General features: G+C 43.0%; 1 protein-coding gene across 2 annotated transcripts in view; it reads right to left on the bottom strand.

Annotated features, from left to right (window-relative positions):
* XYLT1 (xylosyltransferase 1) overlaps positions 1-22,998 on the bottom strand; it is a 152,837-nt gene that overhangs the window by 15,806 nt on the left and 114,033 nt on the right. The window contains exons 6-9 of one of the 2 annotated variants that reach the window (XM_085237164.1): positions 14,762-14,978; positions 12,955-13,131; positions 9,334-9,593; positions 5,827-6,022 (exon numbers count right to left, since the gene is read on the bottom strand). In XM_085237164.1, coding sequence (XP_085093290.1) covers positions 5,827-6,022; positions 9,334-9,593; positions 12,955-13,131; positions 14,762-14,978 — 850 coding nt within the window. Of the gene's footprint in view, positions 1-5,826; positions 6,023-9,333; positions 9,597-12,954; positions 13,132-14,761; positions 14,979-22,998 lie in introns of both variants that reach the window. The other variant, XM_085237163.1, reaches the window with a different exon arrangement.

Here is a 22,998-nt window from a genome sequence, read left to right as displayed (position 1 = left end):
TTGTTTTTTTAATTATTCCTAAAATAACAGTAAAGCAGCTGATTCACAATCTAGTGTAAATATTTAATAGACCTTTCCTTTCTCTAGCAGCTTTCATATTTCACTGTTCTTTATATGAATTGTAATGGTTCACCCATAACCCACAGGATGATACAAATTTATGAGCTGTTCCATTGAGCACTTGTACACAACTGAAAAAAAACCCATCTGTAAACAGAGAGCATTAAAATGTAATAATTACCCTTCTTAGGTCAACTTTACTTTTTACTATTCTAGCACCAAGTCTGTGGGGGCTGCTCTGAAGGTAATGTCTCCTATTTTGTTATGTCGGCCCATGATGTCAGAGGCGGCTGTTGGTGGGATGGCAGCAGAGGTTGAACCTTCCCACCAACATCCCATTGCATGTTGCTGTGTGACAGACAGCAGCGGAGGGGCACTCTGACACAACGGCATCTGACATGGAAGGGTGGATGAAGAAAAGGGGTGGAATTGAATTTCTCCATGCAGAAAAAAACGGCGCCGACTGACATTCATGGACACTTTGTGACCATTGATGGAGACCAAACAGTGGCTGTGAGCACAGCTGAGGCAGTGGGTAATGCGTTTCAGCAACAATGCCATCAAAGCAGCTATAAGACAGTGTGTCATCTCTGCTGGTGCAGATTTTAATATGAGCGTGGCATGGAGCTCTTGTTCATCACTGGTGAAAATGCACAACTAATGGTGGTGACTGTGCTTTTTGTAGTTGAGAATTTGCTCTATTAAACAGTGCTATTATGTTCTTTATATCTATTATAATTTCCATGCAAATAAACAGGTGGCATTACTTTCAGAGCTGCTTACACAGCGTGTACTTACGGGGCTGACTGTTAACAAACCATTCTATCCATTCTCAAAAAGGCAACAGAGTGGATCACAGTACTGAATGTCTCATATTAGCTGTTGGTTGAAGTGTCTGTCTTCCTTGTCCCATAAGGTCCTGCTCTCATGACCTCAAATCAAAAGCAATCAGTATCAAAAAAGATTTGAGTGACCTCGTGGGAAGGGAAGAACAGAAGAAGCCCCTGGCTCTTTTTTGCAAGCAGATATCTGATGCCATTCCTTGGAGAGACATACAGATATCTTCACCAACCTGGAACTACAACCTTAGTAGCCCTCCTGGTGCTCATTGGCTTTAATCTCCAAACAAACAGCAGTGACGACCTATGAGTCGATCTGTTCCCTACACAGAAACCACGGGGTTCTCTCAGATGGGCTCTGGAGTCCCATGCACATGCAGACAGGATCCTCTCTTTCAGTAAATGTAGATATTTAAGATTTTCCCAATGCTGTCCTGTCCCTCATATTAACCACCTCACACGGGTCATGGGCAGAACCTGCTTTCCTGAAAATGTAACAAATGATCGTAGCTGATTTGCTTCAAAGATTTTTCTTCTAGATTTCATCTTAATTGATAAAAATAAGTGATCCCAGTTTAATGTTGAAATCCCTCAAATCTGGAAAACTTAACAACTACCTGATGTTTACTATCTATTTTGTATTTTGGAAACTGTCTGGTCCTGAGACCAACTTAAATAAGTCCCTGTGTTTGGCAGACAAATTACAGGAGGACTACTAGCAAAAAGCTACAAGGCCAGTAGAATAAAATCCTAAAATCCTAAACTCATCCTTCTTCATATGAATTACTCTACAGGACTATGACACAGCAGAATAAGAGACAAAATGAGCCTTCTAGTGCTCTGCCATCAGCCCAGCAGTGTCTGGTATTTCCAAGGTATTTCACCTCGCACACCAGCTAATCAAGCTTGACAGTGCAGCCCAGATATCAGACCCCAGCAGTGACTGCCTTGAGGAGCTGTCAGAGCCAACTCTCCTGACAAAGCCAACTGAATATGTATGGAAATAAGCTGAGAAAGAAAATTTCCTGGCCAGATCTCACTACCTACTCCACTGACCCTCACTGGGTATGGTGATATCACACCTACCTCTCAAGAGACTGGAAATAATGAAACCACAACACCTGAAGCAAACATGCACCCTCCGGGGCAAAGAAAACCCTGTAAGGAACAGCTGCTTCTGCAGTATTTCCTGGTATTTCTTACTGAACTGCTCCTTCAGGAAAGTAGGCTTTATCCTCAAGAATTAAACACGTTAAAGGCTTCCTTCCCAAACCCAGCAATGTTCAGAGCAGTTAACGGTCCAGGCCTGGACAAACTGGAGGTTGTGTTTCAGTCTATGGGTGAAGTCCCTCTAAAGCAGTGCTGACCATATGAGAATGGGAATAACATCATTCAGAGATCTTACTATCCAAGGATTTCCTGGAGATACCAGAGAAATACAAACTAAAACAGCATTCAGGAAGTAATGCCAACTTACCTCTTGGAGAGGGTCCTCCCATCATGAGACATACCTCACCCAAAGGCCACTGCCTTCTGTTTGAAAAGACTCCACCCAAACCAACCCATCACCCACCGCAGTTCCAGTCCCAGGATGGGAACCAGTGTGGGGCTGTAATCCTGCCATGCAGACAAAGCCCACAATGGAAAGCAGAGGGTGAAAGATGTGGTAGAAGCACCCAGTGCCATCTCACCGATGGCCACAGGATGCTGGAGAAGGGAAAGCATGTAGCTAAACACATCTGTTACAGGATCTGCCCTTTATTACCAGCTGCCAGCTGGAGGACATGCTTTCTGTGCTGCACAGCTTACAGGATAAGCTAGTTTTAGAAGCTCCATGTTTTAAAAAGAGTTTTACTTAAAGCACTATTGAGAGACTTGTAGCTTCTCCCTTGAACTTGACATGGCTGAATTCCCACTACTGAGATGTCTGATTTTACAGGTCAGAAGCTACCACAGTCCTGTAATATTTTTCACAGCCCCTTAAAACATTTGAAGCAGACTTTCACTTTCAAATGGAATACAGAAAGTACAGGCTGGAATCAAACAGTAATGAAGAACTGATAACATATGAAAAGATGTGGCACGGAAACCAACATTTTCCATATCATTATTTTAATCACCATTATTTTGAGCTTCAGGAGCAGGCACTGTGCATGGTGGATGTTTGGAAAGCTGGAACTCACTCACTGGCTTATAACTCCCTATTCTATCTCTGTTCAGTCCCCAGATAAAATTTTCCCAAGATAAATTATGCCTTGATTATGGGCTTCTGTCTCATTGCTCACCACAAACAGGACCATTAGGTTCACACAATGCGCACTAATTGCCTGCCACCTAGTTTATTTTATTCTCTGTGATGAATCACAAGTCTTAACAAGACTAGAAATGAACTTAGTGTTCCACTGATACACTCTGAGCTGAGACTTTTAGTACTCTACAGCAAATCAATCTTCTGCCTTCCACGTAAAAGTTATCATTGATCTGGACTAATTGGATATATATTATATGTATTATGTACAAGCCAATTTTAGGAGATGTGGGAGTTTCCAAGAAAAAAGGAGGAAACACTTGGAAATCTTCTTTCTTGGATTTCCTGTAAGGTTATTTTATTTTCTCAGCCAAAGACTGAGTACAGGAACCCAATGCAACTGGAACACTATTATTAACCCCACTGGTCGTTCACACAGTGTATGGTGATACATGGATGCAAAGTCTGAGAAGCAAAGCCAAGGAGCAGAGGGCAGGAAGGGCTGATCCTGCCCAGAGAGAACCTGTCTGTGCTGCCATTCTGGTTGTGTCTCAGTGACACAAAGGCACCCAGGAGCCTGCACACACAGCAAGTCTGTGCTCTTCCCAGCAGGTCCCACTGGTGTAAGCTGGGGACAAAACTCCTATTTAAAAGACTCCATTCAGTTTCAAGTTTCTGCCAAATTATGGGATGAAATTTGGAAAGAAAAAGAAAACCCACACAGATTTATGTCCCAGTGAGCCCAAATCATAAATTTCTGTTTTGGTGGTTAACCTGCAATCATCGATGTCCTCACCTGAGCTGAATTGCTAAATTTGCTTTACATTAGCTGGACTTCAACAAAGAGGTGGCATTTTAATAGCTGTAGCAGATGACAGACTTTGCAGCCACACTGAAACTGAAGAGGTTAATGCTGGATTTATACCAGGATAACTGAGAGAATCATTTGGCTCAGAGGCAGAGATGCCTGCTGGCCAACGGAGGGCAGAAATAAGACAAACATTTAAGAAACAATTAAATGTTTGACTTTGTGCCTCCTGGTCTTTTAGAACATAAATCATTTCTGAAAAGAGGACAATCCAAGAGTTTAGGTGAGAAAAAACAAGGAAGAGATGTAACCAGCCACCAAAACTCTTTTCCCAGATTTCAAGTAGAAGAAAAGGTTTCCTCAGCCTAAAAAAAGCTCCCCAGTGACCAAATCCTTCCCATGCTTTGCACTGACACAGGTCACTGCAGCAGCAGATCCCTCCATGTCTACCTGTAGCCCAGCTATGGCTATGAAGACGGGCTCATCAGTGCAGCAGAGTTCAGGCATCCTCCCTGCAAGGTCACACTCTTCCTGTGTGTTGGGCACAATGCAGCAAGGGGGCCACTGACACACTGCTGCTTCCCCAGCAGGGGACACCAACACTGAGCATCGCTGCTCCAGGATATCTGTGGGCTTACGGTTGCTGCAGGGCTGGTTTGGGGGAAAAAAGGCTTGGTGCTAATGCACTGGAGCCAGAGCGCATCTGGCGCGTGGCCAGAGAGTAAATTCTGGTCCCACGAGTGCTCCCTCCCTACAACTGAGATGAAGTTAGATGTATTCTTACTAAATATGTTTATTCTAGTTCTCAAATACTGAGTGAATGCGCTTGTTTCTATCATGCAGTTAGAAAAAGATTCCTGCTGCCAGCCCTGTTGCTTTTGAAAGAAGGACTCAGAGAAGGCATCAAGCTGAAAGTGAGATAAAAAATACCAAATAAACAGCAGAAGTACTCCTACAAATCACAAGCATTAAAGCTTGTATGTTCATTTATCACTGCATGAAATGGCAAGTCTACCATCAGACACATTGATAAACGAAACACACCTTCCATCCATCTCTTTAATGGCACATTAATGTCATGGATTTGCCACGCACACCAAAACACTGAATCCAACTCAGGCATTTCTTAATTGCCCAAGAAGATGGTAATTTATGGACTTGGCCATAATGACTGGAATGCATTTGTTCAATCAATTTTGTGCCTTAATTGAAATTTGTGGCTTAACAAGAAAAATCACAAAATTAACTGCTCAGACAGTTGTATCTTTAAAACAGAACACAGATGTCAGGTTCTATTAGTGGTCAACTTTCCTGAAATATTCTAGGGTACACTTTTTACACTATATGTCAGATACCGAGACAAATTCCTACAACAAATAACAGGATTTGTGAGAAATCTCAGCCACTACTGTGATGATTTTCTCTTTCATGTTACAACATCAATATTCTACTCAAATGTGGTACTGGTGCCTGACTATCACTAATTTCATGGTTTGTTTTCAGCATATTCTTGAGAGGAACGTTTACCACATCCTTGCTCACATCTGCATTTTTCAGCTCCCACGTCTCTCTCGCAGCAGTCACAACAATCGCAGTCACAGAACTTTTTAAGTTTCTGAGCCCCTTTTACCACAGTGAATGCCTTCAGTTTGTCAGAGGGAATGAGGGGACACTGAGAGTAACATAAGTGAGAGTTAACCATGGATCTGGGCTGGCAAACAATACTGCCTTTGATAAAGAAACTGCACTGCACTACAGAGCTACTCTCAGCTACAAATTACACGGAAATGCAGTTTCCAAAGGCTGCTGAACTAGTACATAATCTCTTCCGTGGCTCGTAACAGTGTGAATGAGTGGCTATGAATACTCACCTCTGAGAACTGCAATCTTCCAAAATCACTGGGCGGACTTGCGATCTTGAATACTTTCTTTGGCATCACCCATGTTTCCAAAGTCTCTAGTTTACTGACAGCCAGGTTGGTGGCGTGGTGTCTGATGAGGAAACCTTGGAAACGGTCAGCAAGGAAGTAAAGGTGGACAGAAACTGGGTGGCCCATGGGATAGTATCTGCAAAACAGCACATGCACACACTCATCAGTTACACAAGAGAGACATGAAATCTCCATTTACTTGGAGCTAATGGCTTAAGAAGCATCCATTTCAACTAGAAGATTCACCGCTGTACATTAAGAGATTTCAAATGCATTCATGACTCATTATCAAACATTCTTAGGCTGTTCTGATTACCCTGAAACACAGAAAATGTCAGCAGGAATATATACTCATTTAGAAGCTATCCGCAGCCATAAGCTCTTTAGGAGATACCTCTCTGTGCCATGCTAGCCAGCACCCCTCCCTTTCTACCTCTTCTGGGTAAAATGTGTCACCCAGAGATATCAGATTAAATGGATAAATGATAAACAGAGGAAAAACGATGTTCAAGAAATGTGCTTACTGCCCTACACTGGATGCTCTCCTTTCTTTCTGCCCTCAGCAGGGTTAGTCCCTATGCTACCTGACCGTGGGACAAAAGCAGGTTGGGGACAGCAGAGGGTGCTGCGAGACTGGATGAGGGTGAGCCCATGCCCCAGGCTGTTCTGCACACAGATCTGCTCCCCATGCACTCCTAAGGGCAGCACTTGGTAGGGCTGTGCAACGGCGATGGGAGCTGGGATCCGGTCCCCATATTTTAAGAAATCCCCTTGATGTTCTTTACAGATTTGAAACGATCTCCTGCCACAGTTTTTTTTACTCACAACTAACAAGAAACAGAAAAAAAGTCAAACAAAACCGCTACTTCGGAGACTTGGAAACTTTCTGCTACAGTTTGGATTTTAGAGACAATGTAGTCATTGATTCAGATTATTAAAGTCTATGGTCAATTGTCTGCTGTAGTCCCAGTAAGATTTGAAATGATGCATGAGCGCACACACAGATGAATTAATAACTAAAAATATGCTCACAGCTCCAAAATCAAGTCATCTGCTACTTCACAGCAGTGACATTAACTGTCAATCAGGTGTGTTTGCAACACATTCAAAGCCAAACAGTCTCAAAAGCCTCCCCATTCAAGTCAGCGAGGATTGGCTCCTCACGCTAGCGGTAAGAGAGCTAACCAAGAATGACGTTCCATTACCCTAATCCAGCAGCAGCCAGCAGGAAGTCTCTAGAGCCCAAGAAATAAACATAACAAGACGGGCTACAAACAGGGCCAGCAGTGACAGACCTAGTGAAAACACAGCACAGCTATGCAGCCAATACCAGCAACAATCTGACTTCTGTGCTGAGCACTAAGGCCTCCTGTTTCATATGTGCAGCAGCAAATATTTACAATACCCTTGAAATAGTCTGAGTAAATTGTCTCTTGGCAGCAGTGAGTAAAAACATCTAGAGATGGTGAGAAATAAATTAAATCTCAAGCGCACATTAACGCTGTTCCCACTGAAGATGCTGATCTGCAATCTAATTCGGTAGCTGAGCAGTTTGCACGAGGCACATCTTTCTGAGGCTGCCCCTTGTTAGAACAGCGTGCAAGGCAGTTTCTTACAGATGTCTCCCAGGCAGCTGTGGGCAGCAGCATGGGACTGGCTCTAAATGTGCAGCGCCTCCAGCAGTGTGAAATGAGCTGCTCTGATGACTGCTATCAGCTAACTTTCTGCTGCTAATAGCCCTGATGGCACTGGGAATACTGTCGAGGTGCTCAGCCCTAATGCATGCCTGCTGTCACTGCTTTAGAGACATGCAGAATCACGAGAGGAGGAGGAGGAAGTTCATAAATGCATACATGCAGAAAGACAACAGAATATCCATAGAGAAGAGATGTGAACCGTAACCTGAAGATTATTCACTTTGCTGTGATTTAAACCAGACACGGACACTTGGAGGGGCTAAGGTAGAAACAAAGTCCCCAGTCCCTATCACTGCTTGCAATTCCTTCTTGAGCTGTCTGTGGGGCTGCAGCCCACTGTAAGGCAGCCAGGCTTTATCCCGAGGACAGCTGCAATCAGCAGTGGATGACGTGACTTCCCTATTTATAATCTGAAGCAAGCTTGAAAAGCACCTTGAGTTCCTGTGCAATGAAAAGCTCCCCAGAAATGATACTGATTACTGATATAAATTATCATTGGAACACCAGCAAAAGGAATAAGCACGGAAGTAATTGTTGCATTATTTCAGTACTGGCTATACATAGCTCCCATCCTCTCTGCTGGCTTCACTCTTCAGGACAAATGACCCCAGGACTTCTTTCAGTCTGCCTTTATTTCATATAAGGAAGTTACGCTACTAGTGATTATTTATAACTAATTGTTATTGATCTCTTACTGCTCTGTACTGCTAACCTTTAATGGCAAAGCTGTAATAGGAACCAGGAACCATTGCCACATCTTTCTAAATGGGACACTGCTCAGCACTTTCATAACTGAGAAAGTCACAGTGCATTCAAAAACACAAGAAAGGCCCGCTCCATCTGTCAAACTACAAGGACTCTCTCAAATGCTTCCTAGCTCATCCTGTATATGTTTTCTATTAAGATTACAAAAGGCAGGGTCCCAAAAATACACTTTGAGAGAGGAATTATGAGACTGCTGTATAGTAAGACTTAAAAAGATGAAGCCTCTCAGCTAAGCAGCTTCAGATGTGTGTGCAGGCAGCAAGCATCCACCACGAAGTAAACCCTCACTATGCAAGTCTGACTCTTGGAATTCTCCCTTCAAAACATTTTTATACTGAATTCCTATTTGCTAGGCTTATACACAAAAAAGGAATTTAGAATATGGCTTTTATTTGCTATATATATGTATATATTTATATATACACACGTTTTATTTATTTGACGTTAATGGATCCCACTTGTTGCAACATTTTTGGCATGGATGGCTGCAGCAAGCAAGCAAATCCTGCTCAAGCAAGCACTTCTCTGTGCTCCGTGTATGTGCCCAGGGGAACAAACAAGCAAAGACCATTAACCTGCCTGGTTTACATTAATTCTGAAATCCTGTCCTGTGCTTTGGTAAGCATAATAGAGGTGAGCATGACCTCTGCTGCCATCACACAGAGGCTTTAGGAGCTGTGGGTGTAATACACTCGCTGAAATTAATAAAGAAAAATGCAGCAGCAGGGGCAGCGGTGCCCGACTGGATCCTGTCAGTCCTCATCAGGCTGCAGAGGAGCTCCTTTATAAGTGCAGCAAATAGGTCACCTAACGTCAACTCTGAACAACCAACACTTTGTTACAGGCATAAATACTCCTGGAAATCACAGCTGTACACTTGCAGTCACCTGGCTCCATTCTGGCTACAAACTCCCTGCCAACACATCCCAGCAGAACCTCCTTCAGTCTTCAGAAACACTCAGAAACGACCAAGAGCCCAACTGACCTGCAGCTGTTGTCCCCGGTGGAGTGAAAGGAGCTCTCGGCTCTGCGCAGGCCCAGGCGGACGAAGGCGTGGTACATGGTGAGCGCCACGTCGCTGAGGCTGTGCACGCCGTCGGGCTCGTCGTACACGTTCTCCCAGTAGGAGCGGAGGCCAGGGGTGCCGGGCGGGTAGTTGCCGTACAGGTAATAGTCCAACTGGCCGATTATCTCCTGGTTCACCACAGCTTCAAATTTGCGGGCGAAGAAAGTTGGCCTGGCAGTCTGCTGCGGTGAGGTGAAAGGAAAAGAGACAAACTGAGGACGTGAGCAGAACTTCCCCGCAGATAAAGGTGGCTTGAATGGCACCAGTGGTTAAGGTTCAGTTAAAAGCTATGCAATAACTCAACAAAAATGCAGATGGTTCTGGCCTGGATGTGAGAAACATCGGCCCGAGGTCCCCCTGAGGCAGCCAGCGCTACAGGAGTGCTCTGCCCTGGACTCAGCATCACCCATTCAAAACACATTTCTTTGCCATCAGGAACAAATTCAATGACCAGTAAAGGCACAGGATCAGATCAGACCGAAGGGGAAGCACAGCGGAGGTTCCCATTATTTGGCCTCCCTGGGAGGTCCTCCACCACTGGGCCGTCTTGACTTGGTGGAGATTATGCTGAGGTGTTAAGAGAATGTTCTACCATTGCATGAAACCTCAAAGGAACAGGGTGATTACAGTCTGTAGCTCTACTCAGCATGCTGTCATTACAAACAACCACATCTTCCTGAATTTTCAGGCAGCACTGCATTCAAACGAGGTGAAAATGCTAAATCATTTTAGAGAATTAAAAAGAAGGCAAATGAGGCATTATGGCTGTTACTAATATGTAGGATATTGAAAAAAAAATCAAATTAAAAGAAACTGAGCAGTTTAAGGAAAATCACATCTTGCACTGCTACTCTTCTGATAGAAAAGCATCCTTTGTTTCTTAGACATGGGATTTTTGAGCACTGTAAATTGTTTATTGGTGTGAAAAGCATTTTTGGAAAAGAAAAATATTGAGTGTGACAAATGGCCAAATAAAATATCAGAAATTAAATTATTTTCCTATCTATCTCTTATGGTGCATTTTATCCCTTTTGTTTGGGGACAGACAGAACAAATAATGCACAACTCCATCATTTCACTCATCCAATTAAGTAGTCAAGTGGGTCAGTTATTTTGAAATAATGGCTGGGATAACCCTAGAAGTCAACACGGTAAGCTGTGCTTTTAAAACTCAGCCACAATTCCTCAATCACTTTACAGACTACTCTGCAGGCAAATACTCTCACAGGTAACAGACACAATGGCTAATGCAACGTGTGAACGCAGTCTTAGAGAAAACAAAGCTGCAGCAGGCTATTAGGACACTTTTCGCTAGTGAATAAAACAGGGCAGGGCCCATTCTCTGGTCCTGAGGCAAGTGGAGTGATGAAGTCTGCATCTGTACAGCTTGGACTATTCCCTACAGACAGAATGGACTCATTTACCTGCACTGGTAACAACAGCTGGCCTCTTCCCTTGAGCCATACTCTGTCACTGCTGGTAGGCATGAGTCAAAAATATGTCACAAAGAATCCTAACATTTAAATGATGTGTGGGGATTACTGTGTGCCAGTTCCTACCCCACACCCTGGTCCTGCTTGGTTTATTGCTGTAAACACAAGCAAAATGGGCACTTAGGGCAAAATAATGACACCTGTGCTGTCACCTGATTCATCTAAAACTGAACCAGACACAAGTTTCTTTCAAGTCTGGTTTCTAAAGCAGTAATCCTCATAGCCCACAAAGACATCAGAATTACTGCACAGTTTGGGTTCCTTCCCTGCTGTCCATTCTTTGTATGTTTTCAGAAAAAACCCACAGTCTTTAGAAGGCACTTTTTATTTATGTTGGTGCTTGAACACTGCTTTGGCCTGCTCGGAACGAACTCTCTAGACCAGACAGCAGCATCAGCCAGGTCTCATGGCTAGCTACTAGGGAAGCAATGCACACATCTGGATACCAAGAATGTGAGACAACAGCTGTATTATGCCCAAGCACATTGACAGGAACCAGGAGAATTTAGAACAAATATAATCTGTGCACAAATATAAATGGCACAGATGACAACAGTACTTTTTCTCTGCTGTGCCAAGCATTTTGTGCCTGGAGCCACCTCCCACTGCCTTGCTCTGAAAGCTCTCCACATGCAGGAGGGACTGGGGAAGGCACCCTACACCTCCATGTCAGCGGTCTCACAGACATCCTCTGCTCTGCACTTGACACAATTGCAGGCATACTACTGCATATGCTACTCAACTTTTAAAAGCTTTTAAAAATCCTTTGTTTTGCCTTGCTCATATTCAGACATGCGTTCTGACGTGCCAAGGAGTTCAAAAGTGCCTGAGATGGTTGAAAATTCTTTTGAGGATGTTCGTTTTCACTCTCAGACAGCACATGCTGTGGGCTCTCTGATCTCCTCCTCTGCAGCTTGCTTTGTGTCTCTGTGGAAACCGCAAGTGAGACTTCTGGCATGGCGTGTTCATCCGAGGGGCTCTCATCAGGCACAGTGTCATAGGGGGCCTTTAATGTCTATTCTAATGCTGAACATTCCCTCACAGCTCAGTTTACCTGATAGTTGCTGTGGGTTGTTTTCCCAGCCTGGAGCAGATCCACCTCTGCAAATTTGCAGGATCATTTTAAGGCTTCCCATTTGTTCTTTGCTGGAGACTTTCCTGGGATTAGAGTCTGGGACAGCAGAGCCCCTCCTAGATAACATCTCATTTGCTCCTTTTTGACCGCCTGCGTCTCTGACTTCAACCATGTCTGGTAGGCAGCACAGCACAGTAAAGAAAAGTCTCTCTTTTGGAGCAGTCATTTTTGTGCTGTAGGGTAACTCATTCCCTATCCCACACAAAGCCTGAACAAACATGCTTTATGCAAGGAGCCTTGAGAGCCGGAGGGATGGAACTGCAAATCTGGTGATCTTGAAACAAGTACTTGTTCATTCTTCACAGAAGATACACAGGCCAGATACAGTCTTGAGAGTGAGTGCTCCCCTGAGCACAAAGATTTGCTCTCATGTCTGCCTTGAGGATACTGTATCACAAAGGAACCAATTAAACTTTTTGAGGCAGTCCTGCCAAGCCTGCGTGACCAGAAGTTCCTAACTCTGGCTTCCAAAACCACGAGGCAAACAGAAATATAATTGTGTTAAAGAATACAATAATGAAAACTGATTTGCCTTGTGCTATGCAAGCAATTCTAGTCAATTTTTCAGCTTTATTCTGAAGATGAGGAACACTTAACAACATTAAGCCCTGACTTTCATGAAATCATGAAGGCACTTGAGCTGGAACTTGAAAAAGTAAATCAGCCCAAGTGGTACAGTGTGATGGGTATAAAGCTTCCCTCATTTCTAGCACAACAGGTCCACCAATGCCATACAGTCTGAAGAGCAACCCTGGGGCCCTGCTGCACAGCAATTAGTCTCAAAGGCTAAAATACAGAAAGCCACATTTCTCCTTCTCCTAGACTGAAGATAATTGCATCCTCACACCTTTCTCCACCTTGCTTGGTATACCTACCCTTTGTGGGTATCAGAAAAGAGAATGGTTCAGTTACCTGGAATCTGTGGAAGTCTGCTGGTTTGAAGTCATTGGGCGAACAGCCACACCAGTCAACAATGTGCTTGTACTGACACTTGCAACCAAGTTTACGGTTCCAGTTTGTGATGCGCAGATTGTTGTCCACCATGGAGTCGCAGTACAAGCTATTTTCCAGAACAGTGTGAAAGAAAGACTGAAAAACAGACAGAACACATGAGTACACGCATGATAAATCTCAAATTGTTCCCTAAAACAATTCTCAAACCTTAACCACCAACTTGGTTACTATGGAGTAAAAAGAAGTCTCAGTTCTTGGGTGGGTCTGTGCACCTCCAACACTCCTAAATGCACTGCTGGTTGAATGGGCTTGCACTGAAATACTCAGCTCACCCCAGGCATCAGAAGGACGTTCTGCCTTCTGCAATTACATCTGAAATCATAAGTCTTTATCTGCTGACTCAAGGCAGCAAGGAACTCCTATTGGGCTATCCTAATTATATCTCCATAATATCAGCAATTACATAAATCATGTGTAATGGGGACTGATATAGCAGGTTAACAGGTCAGTGAAGGCAGGGTGATTTTAAGAAGCCAGTCACGTATCTTGCAAAGAAAACCTCGTAGATAGAAACTGTGGAATATGATCAAATTTAGCTCTGTAAGAGACAATTTTAGGAGTAGCAACTTCTCTTTAAAATCAGCAAGATCTATAAATAATCAGCACGACACTAGCATGGCTGGCCCCCCAAATAATCCCCTTACCCTTTTAATGTTAAATGACAGCCCAGTGAATATGGATTTTATGCTTGAACTGTTTAGTTAAACCCATAAAGGCATCCATTCTCATTCAAGCGGGAGGAAGAAAAAAAAACCTTACCCAATTACCCATTGCCCTGTGTCCTTTCATAATGATACAGAAATTTCTCTGAGATAATGGATGAAAAGGTTATCAGAGTTGAGAGAAGAGGTGATTTTTAACAGAAACGGGATTAAAGCAGAATTATTCAACATGTGTGTGGAATAATAAACTCCTATCATAAGATGACAATCATGGCGTTCCACTGCAAGCTAACAAGCCTAAATTTGCAAGATCAGACTCATCAATCCCTCACAGTGTTCAGGGGCAAGGAGGAAAGTCGTAAGTGGCTGAAGGTGGACTCTTAAAGAGAACCGTAAGGTGCTGCTAGGATGGCTGCATGTTGCACACCCTGGGAGCACAGCCCTGCGCAATGCTGCTGCCAGGTCTGCACAGCACTGCCTGCTGGGCTCAGCTCTGCCTGGGGACACCGTTTGATGCCTGACACAGTGCCATGCAGAGCCCAGCCTGGTGTGCGTCCCTGACCTGCAGCACTTGTAGCCAGAGCCATCCATGAGTGACAGAGCCGGTCTGCAACCATGCCTTCTAGCGGAGTTTTGAATGGAACAATAAACCTTTGTTTGTAGACTTTTTGTCTTTACACAGAAGGAATGGGTAATAGTGAGCAAAGCTACTTAGGAAGACAATAGGCCAGCTCCAACAGCCCTCAGAAGCGTTGTGGAGAAACAATCTGCACACCCGGCTGGATTTCTGGTTGTTCAGTGACAGATTAATAGGTTCAAAAGTATAAAACAAAGCCACTCCTGGCAAAGATGTCCCACAAACGAACTGCACAAGTAGATCTGACGCTAACAGACTTACTCAGTGAGAGTAGAATTCTCACTGCTCACCGCAGGACGATCCCAAGCCCACTGACATCAGAAAAATCCTCACACTTTGTGTGTGATCTGTGAGACATGGACGAAGCTGCCCTTTAGAAAACAGAGAAGCACCTCTCTGAACTCACCTCGGCAGGCAGCAACGTGTAAGAATAAAACCTCTTCATCTTTGTTACGAGGTCATCGTTGGAAAAAGTGACATACTCCACAAACTTCCTGTTGAGGAGAAACCAGTCCGACCCTCCATCCACCGCGATGCCCTCGGGGATCTTCCTGTCCCCCAGGCGCCACATGTGCGTGTCGCACTCCAGGAACAGCCGGTCCAGTCCCTGTTTTCTAATGAACCTGAGGGAAAGCGAAGCCGGACATTAAACGCTCATCTGTGTTTTGTTATGGGCACTACCTCTACAAATAATGAAGCTACTTTCTCAAACAAAACAGGACCTAGAGGTCACTTGTTTGTACTTCTGCTCTGCTCATAAATAACGCAGAGGGGTTTAATAAATGATTCATTAGTTATATGTTCGGATACAGGGGAAAGAACAACAGATTGCTTTTAAACATCATTTACACCTTTTGCTGTCCTAAGACAAAACTGTGCACATTACAGTGCCCCACGGCACGAAATTCTGCACTGCTCATTAACTCTTTGCAAACCACTGGGGGACCACCGGAACGCAAAGGGGAACTACAACCAATCTGTGCTATCGGCTTCTCCAAATAAACGCGGCGCTGCTGAAAAACAGCTAACTGTACATAAAGGCAAAATGACCAATTACCTTCTATGTTATTATCCCGTGAATTTTTCTACAGGGGTATAGTTAATTAGGAAGAAATACAATTGCATTGCTCTTTGCTGTAGAATGAGTATGTTTGCTTCATTTTCAAGTCTACAGGGAACAATGTTTTGTTTACTGCTGAACCATGAACACGAGGAGCAACCGCAGAACTGCAGTGTTATGGAAATGAATTATTTGAGACCAATGTAATAAGAAAAAGGAGTTGGAAAATCAATCTGTGCTTGAAAACATGCCGGACTGTATGCCCACACGTTTGGGGACTGTCTGACACAGGTTTCTATTTGTTATTCTATTTTCAGAATAATTTCTCCCAAAGGGAAGCAGGACTGCCATGAATTAGCACGGGTTTACCCGGGGGGCTGAGTGCATTAATAAAGGCAAGTCACTGTGCTGAACACATCCCGTGCATTCCAAGGAATAGCAGACAGCGGCTGACCAGGCTGCTTGCAGGAACAAAGACATTCAAGCTAATGGGCCAAGATGAGGGGTCTCGCTCCTTGTAGGCTAATTCCCTGGTTGAAGTGGCATAAAGTGTCAAAGAACCAAAAAAAAATTACGAGAATTATGAAATGTTGTGTATTACTTTTCAAAAAGACCAGAAGACTTCAGGGTCTATCCCGAAGTCCCAGGGATAGTGATGTTTCTCTTCTATTAACACAACCATGCGGACAACGTGTGGATGCGAGTGGCAAAATTTTTCTTTCCTTGAACAAGTTTCTAATTTCATGTTCCATTATGAAGGATAATAGAAAAGTCTTGCAATTTTAATGCAGTGCTCTGGAATGTAATCTTCAAATTCAATATTTATGCAGTTATCTCCAAATCAAATATTAATGTGCCTGAAAGTTCGGTCATTTATTTATTTCCTTCAAAACTAAATACTCATTTGAGTTAATTATTTTAAGAAAATAATAGAATTTTATCGACCATATTTAAACAGGATGTAAAGTTCTTTCCCATGAAGTCATTTCTTCCAACTGCTATCTCTACTGATTTATCATCCTGTATTCACATTTTCTAACAGAAGAGTTTTTGAATTCAACAGAAATCCCCAAGCCAGAAGAATGCCTGACCATTTCAAAACCCCTCGACTCACAACTGTCTCAGCCAGCATTACAAGATGGGGTTTAATAGCTAACAAATCCTCAAACACTTTAGCTCTACTGTCTGAAATTGGGAACAGAAGAACACAGCCATGATCAAAATGAGAAGGTCCCAACAACTCCAGACTCACAGCTTCATGTTTTCCATAATGGTTTAAAGGCTTCTTTTTCTTGTAAACATACACAGTTCTATGTTTTTTTAATGTCTTGTACAAGCAAATCCTGGCATACGGAGCGAAGGAAGACCATTCTTGGTAGCACAAATGTTTTCACAGTAAATCTTAGTCCTAAAATCCTATTCAACAAGGTTATCAGAAGACAGCTAAACGCGCTTTCCAACATCCATCCTCCAGCAAGACAGTGTAGCCCAACTGAAAAGCAGCAAAGCCTTTGGGATCTGCAAAAGCCAACCCTTGTGCTAACGCTTCTTGAGGAATGCTTCCCAGGAACATCTTATCAGGCTCTATATAGCAGCAGCAAACAAATAAGAAATCGGCATATCTCAGAAGGCTCACTCAGCCTGCTTCGCACACAGTTATTACACCTAACAGTGCAACGTGCTGCATAGCAGATGATTTCCTTTTATCTGTGAAGCAGCAATTCATACAAGGAAATCCGAAGTTAGAGCTCTCCACTGGGCAATTGCTTGTTATCCATTTATGCTCCTTGGGAGCCAAGGGGACCCAGTGCAGCTCAGATCTGCCAGAAGCAAAGGGATCCTGCCTGAGGATGCAGTGGGCTGTCTCAGCAAGCCCAGGCTGTGCTGCTGGCATGTGCAGCACAAAGCTGCACACCAAAGTGGAAAAGGTGGATGAGGCTTTCTTTTTTCCCCATGCCCTGCTCCAGGATGACTGATGTTACGGGCTGCTCTGGCAAGAGCAATTTTGGCACTTAGGGAAGAAAGAGCTTACTCTAAGCATACTGGATGTTTCCTGAGGGAAAGCAAAAGGTGCCATTCATATGCCATGTAGGCCTTTCAAGGAAGGAATCAAAACCCCTCCAACGCTATGTTCATAAGGATTCTTCACTAGCCATCCAACAACGCTTGCAGCAGCCAGTCCTGAAAAGAAAGATAAGGAGACGGAGGGCAAAACCATAACCTACTGATTTGTTTCTATAGCTTAATGCTGCATTTCATCAGTTCCTTGCTATGCCTGCTGCAATACTGAAACAGTGCTTTTCCTAAAGGTATGCCAAGCTTCAGAGAAAGCAACAAAATGCAGAAGTGATGATTCTTCCCTTACGTCTCTCTTTCTTGGGTTTTGTAGGACAGCTAGCAGATACCTCTTGAGAGAGTGTTAAAAAAAGTGCATAAGCAATAGCATTTGATTTCTGTTAGTCAATGTGGACAAGCTCTGGTGCTTTCTGGCATCCTGAACTTCAGGTAATACTGCAGTTGCACTTGCCAGGACAATGACACGGCTGCATCAAAGTATGGGTGGCCAAATGCAATGGAGATTGCCATCAGATGAAGACACTTGACTTTTCCCCTGATCTAAGTGGACAACAGGAGGAAAATGATAATGATATGAAAAGAGAGCCAACCAGGAGAAACTAAAATTAAGATAAAACCAGGGTTAAGAAAAAAGAATCTCATTTTACCTTAGTTCACATAAGGCTCCATCTAAGACATTTTATCCTTATTTTCGCATTAACTCTTGATCAGAAGCCTCCAGCTTTGAGGCAGCTGCATTCTACTCTCAAGTAACTGCAAGCAGTGCATGACAGCAATGCAACTTGCCAGCTGAGCTCCCCAACCAGGCTGCTGAGGGTGTGAACGTTGCTGTTTCTGCACTAACCATACTGGGCTTTACAAGGTTCCCTATTAATATTTTTATATTTAGTTTAAAAAAAAAAACACCACTGGCTGCTACACACTGTGTCACATTTCGTACAGCTAGCTAACTGCCCAGACAATGTAACTCAGGGAACTCCTCTTACTTTGTAGTACATTTAAATATTTATCAACTCATTTCAAATGCGAACCTACGACTGTGCCCCACAGAGCATTTGTAAGACGTTTAGTACATGCTCCTGCAATGTGAATATAAACATGCAGCTAAGCTCCCACAGTATGTTTTCCTTACCAATAAATACTCTGCAGTTACCTACTCTCAGCAGACACCACAAGCAGCTCTTCCCTTTTTGAGCAGATTTCTCCAAGTGGTGCTGCGCACTGCAGTGACACTGACACCTCCACTACTGGATACACTACAAAAGGTCATGCTTTTGTCCTGCTGCTTTCTGCTTTCCAAAGTCCATGAATGAAGGGAACTTTCTGGCAACTGGGTACGCAGGAAGCGCAGAATTCAGAACACTGGCCCTTAAAAAAGGTCAGGGAAGAGCACTGGTATAGATAAAAACAAGAAGAGAGATGAAAAAAGAGGGGGAAATAAAATGTCACCCACTTTCTGATGCGTTTAAATTGCAGCATCCTGAGTGCAAATGTTATAACATGAAAGGCAGAATTATTTCTTATCTTTCTTTAATTCCCTCACTTTGAAAAAATACTATGAACACAGTGCTACCCTATCAATCCCTTAAGCTTTAATGCAAATGCACAAACAAACACCAACAAAATGGGAACGGCTGGATTTGCTTTACTTAGACTCGACTTATTTCACAGGCATAAGCCAAACCCTTAAGTAAGCACACAAATCAGAATGCTTTTAGTAGCTTTGCCCACTGCACTAACTGCTCAGAAGCTGACTAGAACGTTGCTTTTCTAAAATGATCAGTGATGGCCATTTGTCACTCTGTGCCCTACAGGAGAGGAGCACTGGGCCGTGTGGAGCAGCACCAGCCTCAGGACCCGGGGTTCAGCTCAGAGCTAACACAGGTCACATAGCCATGGAAAAGACACACAGCACTAAGAGACACAGAGGCATCAGTTCTGCCATCATTTGGGTGCCATGAGACCAAAAAGCACTACTCAAAGGATTTCCAAATCACCTGTGTAACCAATGTGGTTTCCAACACTCTTAGGCAGTTTTAAATTCAGTGTGCAACAAATCTGTGGCAGACAACAGGTCTGCTACCACAAACGCTGAAGATTTAGCTCTTAACACCGTAGAAAATATGGCACAGGACTTTGACTACTATGTTACACGTCCTTTCTCAAGCAATGGCATCATTATGGAAACCAAACATCCATCAGATTTAGGTTATTCCACAGGAGATGGGCTGCTCGTCGCTGATGGATACAGGTTTTATCTGGCCATTATTCCATATCTACATGGACATAATTGGATTTTTCAAGCTTTGTAATAGAGCCTCATACTCTACATAATTTATTGCTGCTTCTTCATATGCAATTTCCTCATCCTATCCATTTGATACTTTAATCATATCACATCTTCATATGAGATTCAGAAGACATTTCTCATGATACTTTTTTCTTGTCGACCTTTTCCTAAGAGTTAACTTGCACTGGTTTAGAAAAATCTTATTTTCCATCTTTTGGAAATCTCTCAGAGGAGTCTTAAAAAACCTTCATGCTTCTTAACATTTTGATGCTGTGGCTCAGAGAGCAAACTCCTCCAGTGTGCCAAAAATAAGAAAAATTCTAAAATTGTTTTTAGTGTAGGAAAAATCAAGAGTCTATTTTTGCAGTAATGACTCCACTAGGCATTGCCTTGTTTTGACAACAGCCCCATCCAGTCCCCTGTGAGAATGAAGCTCCAGGGGGACTTTCAAGCATTTGCCTCTGCGTTTCCACCACTCCTCAGTTCCACTGTCTCTTAGGAAATGCTGGGACAGCTTTTCCAAGGACAAAAATGTAACAGCTAACTCTCACGACCTGGGAGTTTGCAACTCCAGTGGTTGTTTTGTTTTTAATATAAAAATAATCAAAATATGGAGAAAACTGCACATGAAGAGAGACGGCATGAATTCACAGACAGACTCAACGACATGAAAGCTGACATTCTGCCATCTGTTTGTCTCTGATAAATGTCTTCTTCAGATGATTTCTTCTCCCCAGCACCCACACGACTAAGCATGCCCACCAGGGAGTGCTGCTGGGGCGGTGCAGCTGAGCTCTAAGTCATCTCATCCATGTGAATCCATGGGGATTCAAACTTTCCAAGTGATGTGGGTAAGTGTGAGTTGCTTCTATGGGTGTCCAAGCTGCCAAATCAGGCTATTCATCCCCGATTCTGTTAACAAGTGGGTAGAACAAGGCCAACAGCATCTGACAAAAAATATTCCCTGCTAATTTCATAAAATGTCTAAGGATCTTGGATGAAGGGACACTAATTTTATTACTTACACCACTGAAAAAAAAAGCATGCAGCTCAACATTCTTAGATAGCAATCAGATTTCTGGTTACTTTACCGTGCCACAATTTTCATCTTCCCACCCTACTCTGAAAGTTATTGCCTTCTTCAGACCTTCCCACGTACTGCTTCTTCCTGAACTTCTGCTTATATATTCTACCAACATTAATAAACTCAACCAAAAAAAAATCCCACTTTTTCCCATGTCAAAGCACGTGGCTGCTTTTATTGCACCTTCCTACCACCTTTTATCTATATCTTTCCTTTGCGTTGGCCGTTTAGCATTGCTTTCAAAAACAGAACAGGATAAAAAGCCCTATGGGGAGGCAAATAGTCAAACTGAAACAGCAAAGGTTTTATGGCATCCCTAACTCACTCCATAAAGCAGTAAGGAACAGATGAAAGTTAGCTGTAACATCTAACATTTTTAAATGCACTCTTTGCATAGAAGATGCATGTTGCTATTTCAGTCGCTACAGCTCACATGCAACTGTGGGGCTGAGCTACTTACAAGCAAAAAATAGATCTTCCCAGTCTGCGTGCTTCAGAATACTGAAGTTTGAAAAAAAAAGAAAAAAACAAAAAAAGCCTGGGAGTGAGATCTGAGCCAAATGAACCACCAAATACTTGGTGTGAGCAGGAAGGGAAGTGATTAAACTGTTCTCACAGCAGAGATAATAAATCCATATTTTCCTAGTATTAAAAAAAAACAACAAACAACACCAGAAGAGAACCCAGGTTCCATTCAAACTGCTGAATTTGCGGTGGCCATTTCTTTAGTTACCTGTTTTCTACTATGAGCTTCAGATTCTGCTAGGATTTAGCAGCATCCAACCTTTGCAGCGTGCTTACAGCACTCCCAAATGATGTTTGCTTCTGTTTGTGCTTTTTTTTTAAAAATGTCATTTTCCTGTCACTGAAGATGTCACATTTCACCATCTCCATATTTCACTACACATCATCCAGGTGCTGTTCCTGGTACTGTGTGCACAACTACTGGCTTGTTCTTTCTCTTTAATAGTGTAAGACACGCTGAAAAGAGGAGAAAATGTGTTGTCCACTAAGTGCTATGTAATGAGTCCAGCCACTGTGCGCAATCTCCCCTCACACATCTAGCTCTCTAAGGAAATAATGCTTCCCCAGCTGAGCTAAGGAGCCATTTTCACATCCGTTCCCTTTTTTGAAACTCCTAAATGAAAATCAGAGTGATGCACTTTTTAATGACTTTGGCATAACTAAAAGAAAACTTCTCTCTATAAAAGGAAGCCTGCTTTCTCTCCTTATTTGGCAGTAAAACATGTACTGATTGTGAACACGGCTTGAATACAAAGCACACTGTAATTGAGCTGTGCGAGCATTTCAGCTTTAAGATGGCACTTCTGATCTTTCTTTCTGACCCACAGACACAATTCAGAAAATATGCAGTTTACATTTACAAAGTTTACAAAGCAGATTTAGTCGAAAGGCTTACTTTTTCGGAGTAGTATTCACTCACAAATTAAAATAGAAAGCAGCAGTGATTTTTATATGCTGAGTTCCTGTGTTATTAATTTACCAGGTTTTGAGAGAAAAGCCTCAGAACAGAAGTTATCGCTGTACATGTGGCACCAGTCGGTCAGGCGCAGTATCCTCTCCCTTATCATCCCTTCAGCTAGACATTTTAAAGAAAAAGCCCTGTTAAGTCTGCTTAGAGACAGGATGTCCCTGGGCAAAGTTTTCTCCGATTGCCCTCTAAGTTAGAGATTGGTTTGTGTCTTAAATCCCAAATTGGTCCTGTTTTCTTTTATCTTTCTTTCTTTCTTCTTTTTTTTTTTTTCAGGCTGTAGCTTCTCTCTTCAGCTCTTACAGAGCTCCTGTTCATACCATTTGCCCTGCTGGATACTTGTTTCACACAGGGTTGTGGCAAGGCAGAGTAAATAGTAACATTTAAAGAATGACCAGACTAAGGATTTCCTGATTTCTGCCTACAGAGCTAAACCTCACCAGTATGACCATAGCTCAGACACCGTGAGCATAAAATAAAACTCAGTTGGAAACTGTGTGCCAAACGGTTGTGGCAGACAGTGCATTTAGACACAACTGAGTAACTGGAACACTAAAATTGAAAGATCAGGCTGGAAATTCACCTACTATACGAGCAGGGGTCTAACTGCTTTTTGATCAGCTTCTGACACTCATGGAATT

Source organism: Meleagris gallopavo, chromosome 16, assembly GCF_905368555.1.
Source record: "Meleagris gallopavo chromosome 16, MGAL_WU_HG_1.1, whole genome shotgun sequence".
Taxonomy (NCBI): domain Eukaryota; kingdom Metazoa; phylum Chordata; class Aves; order Galliformes; family Phasianidae; genus Meleagris; species Meleagris gallopavo.
Note: the sequence above shows the minus strand (reverse complement) of the source record. Positions and strands in the feature narration are given on the sequence as shown.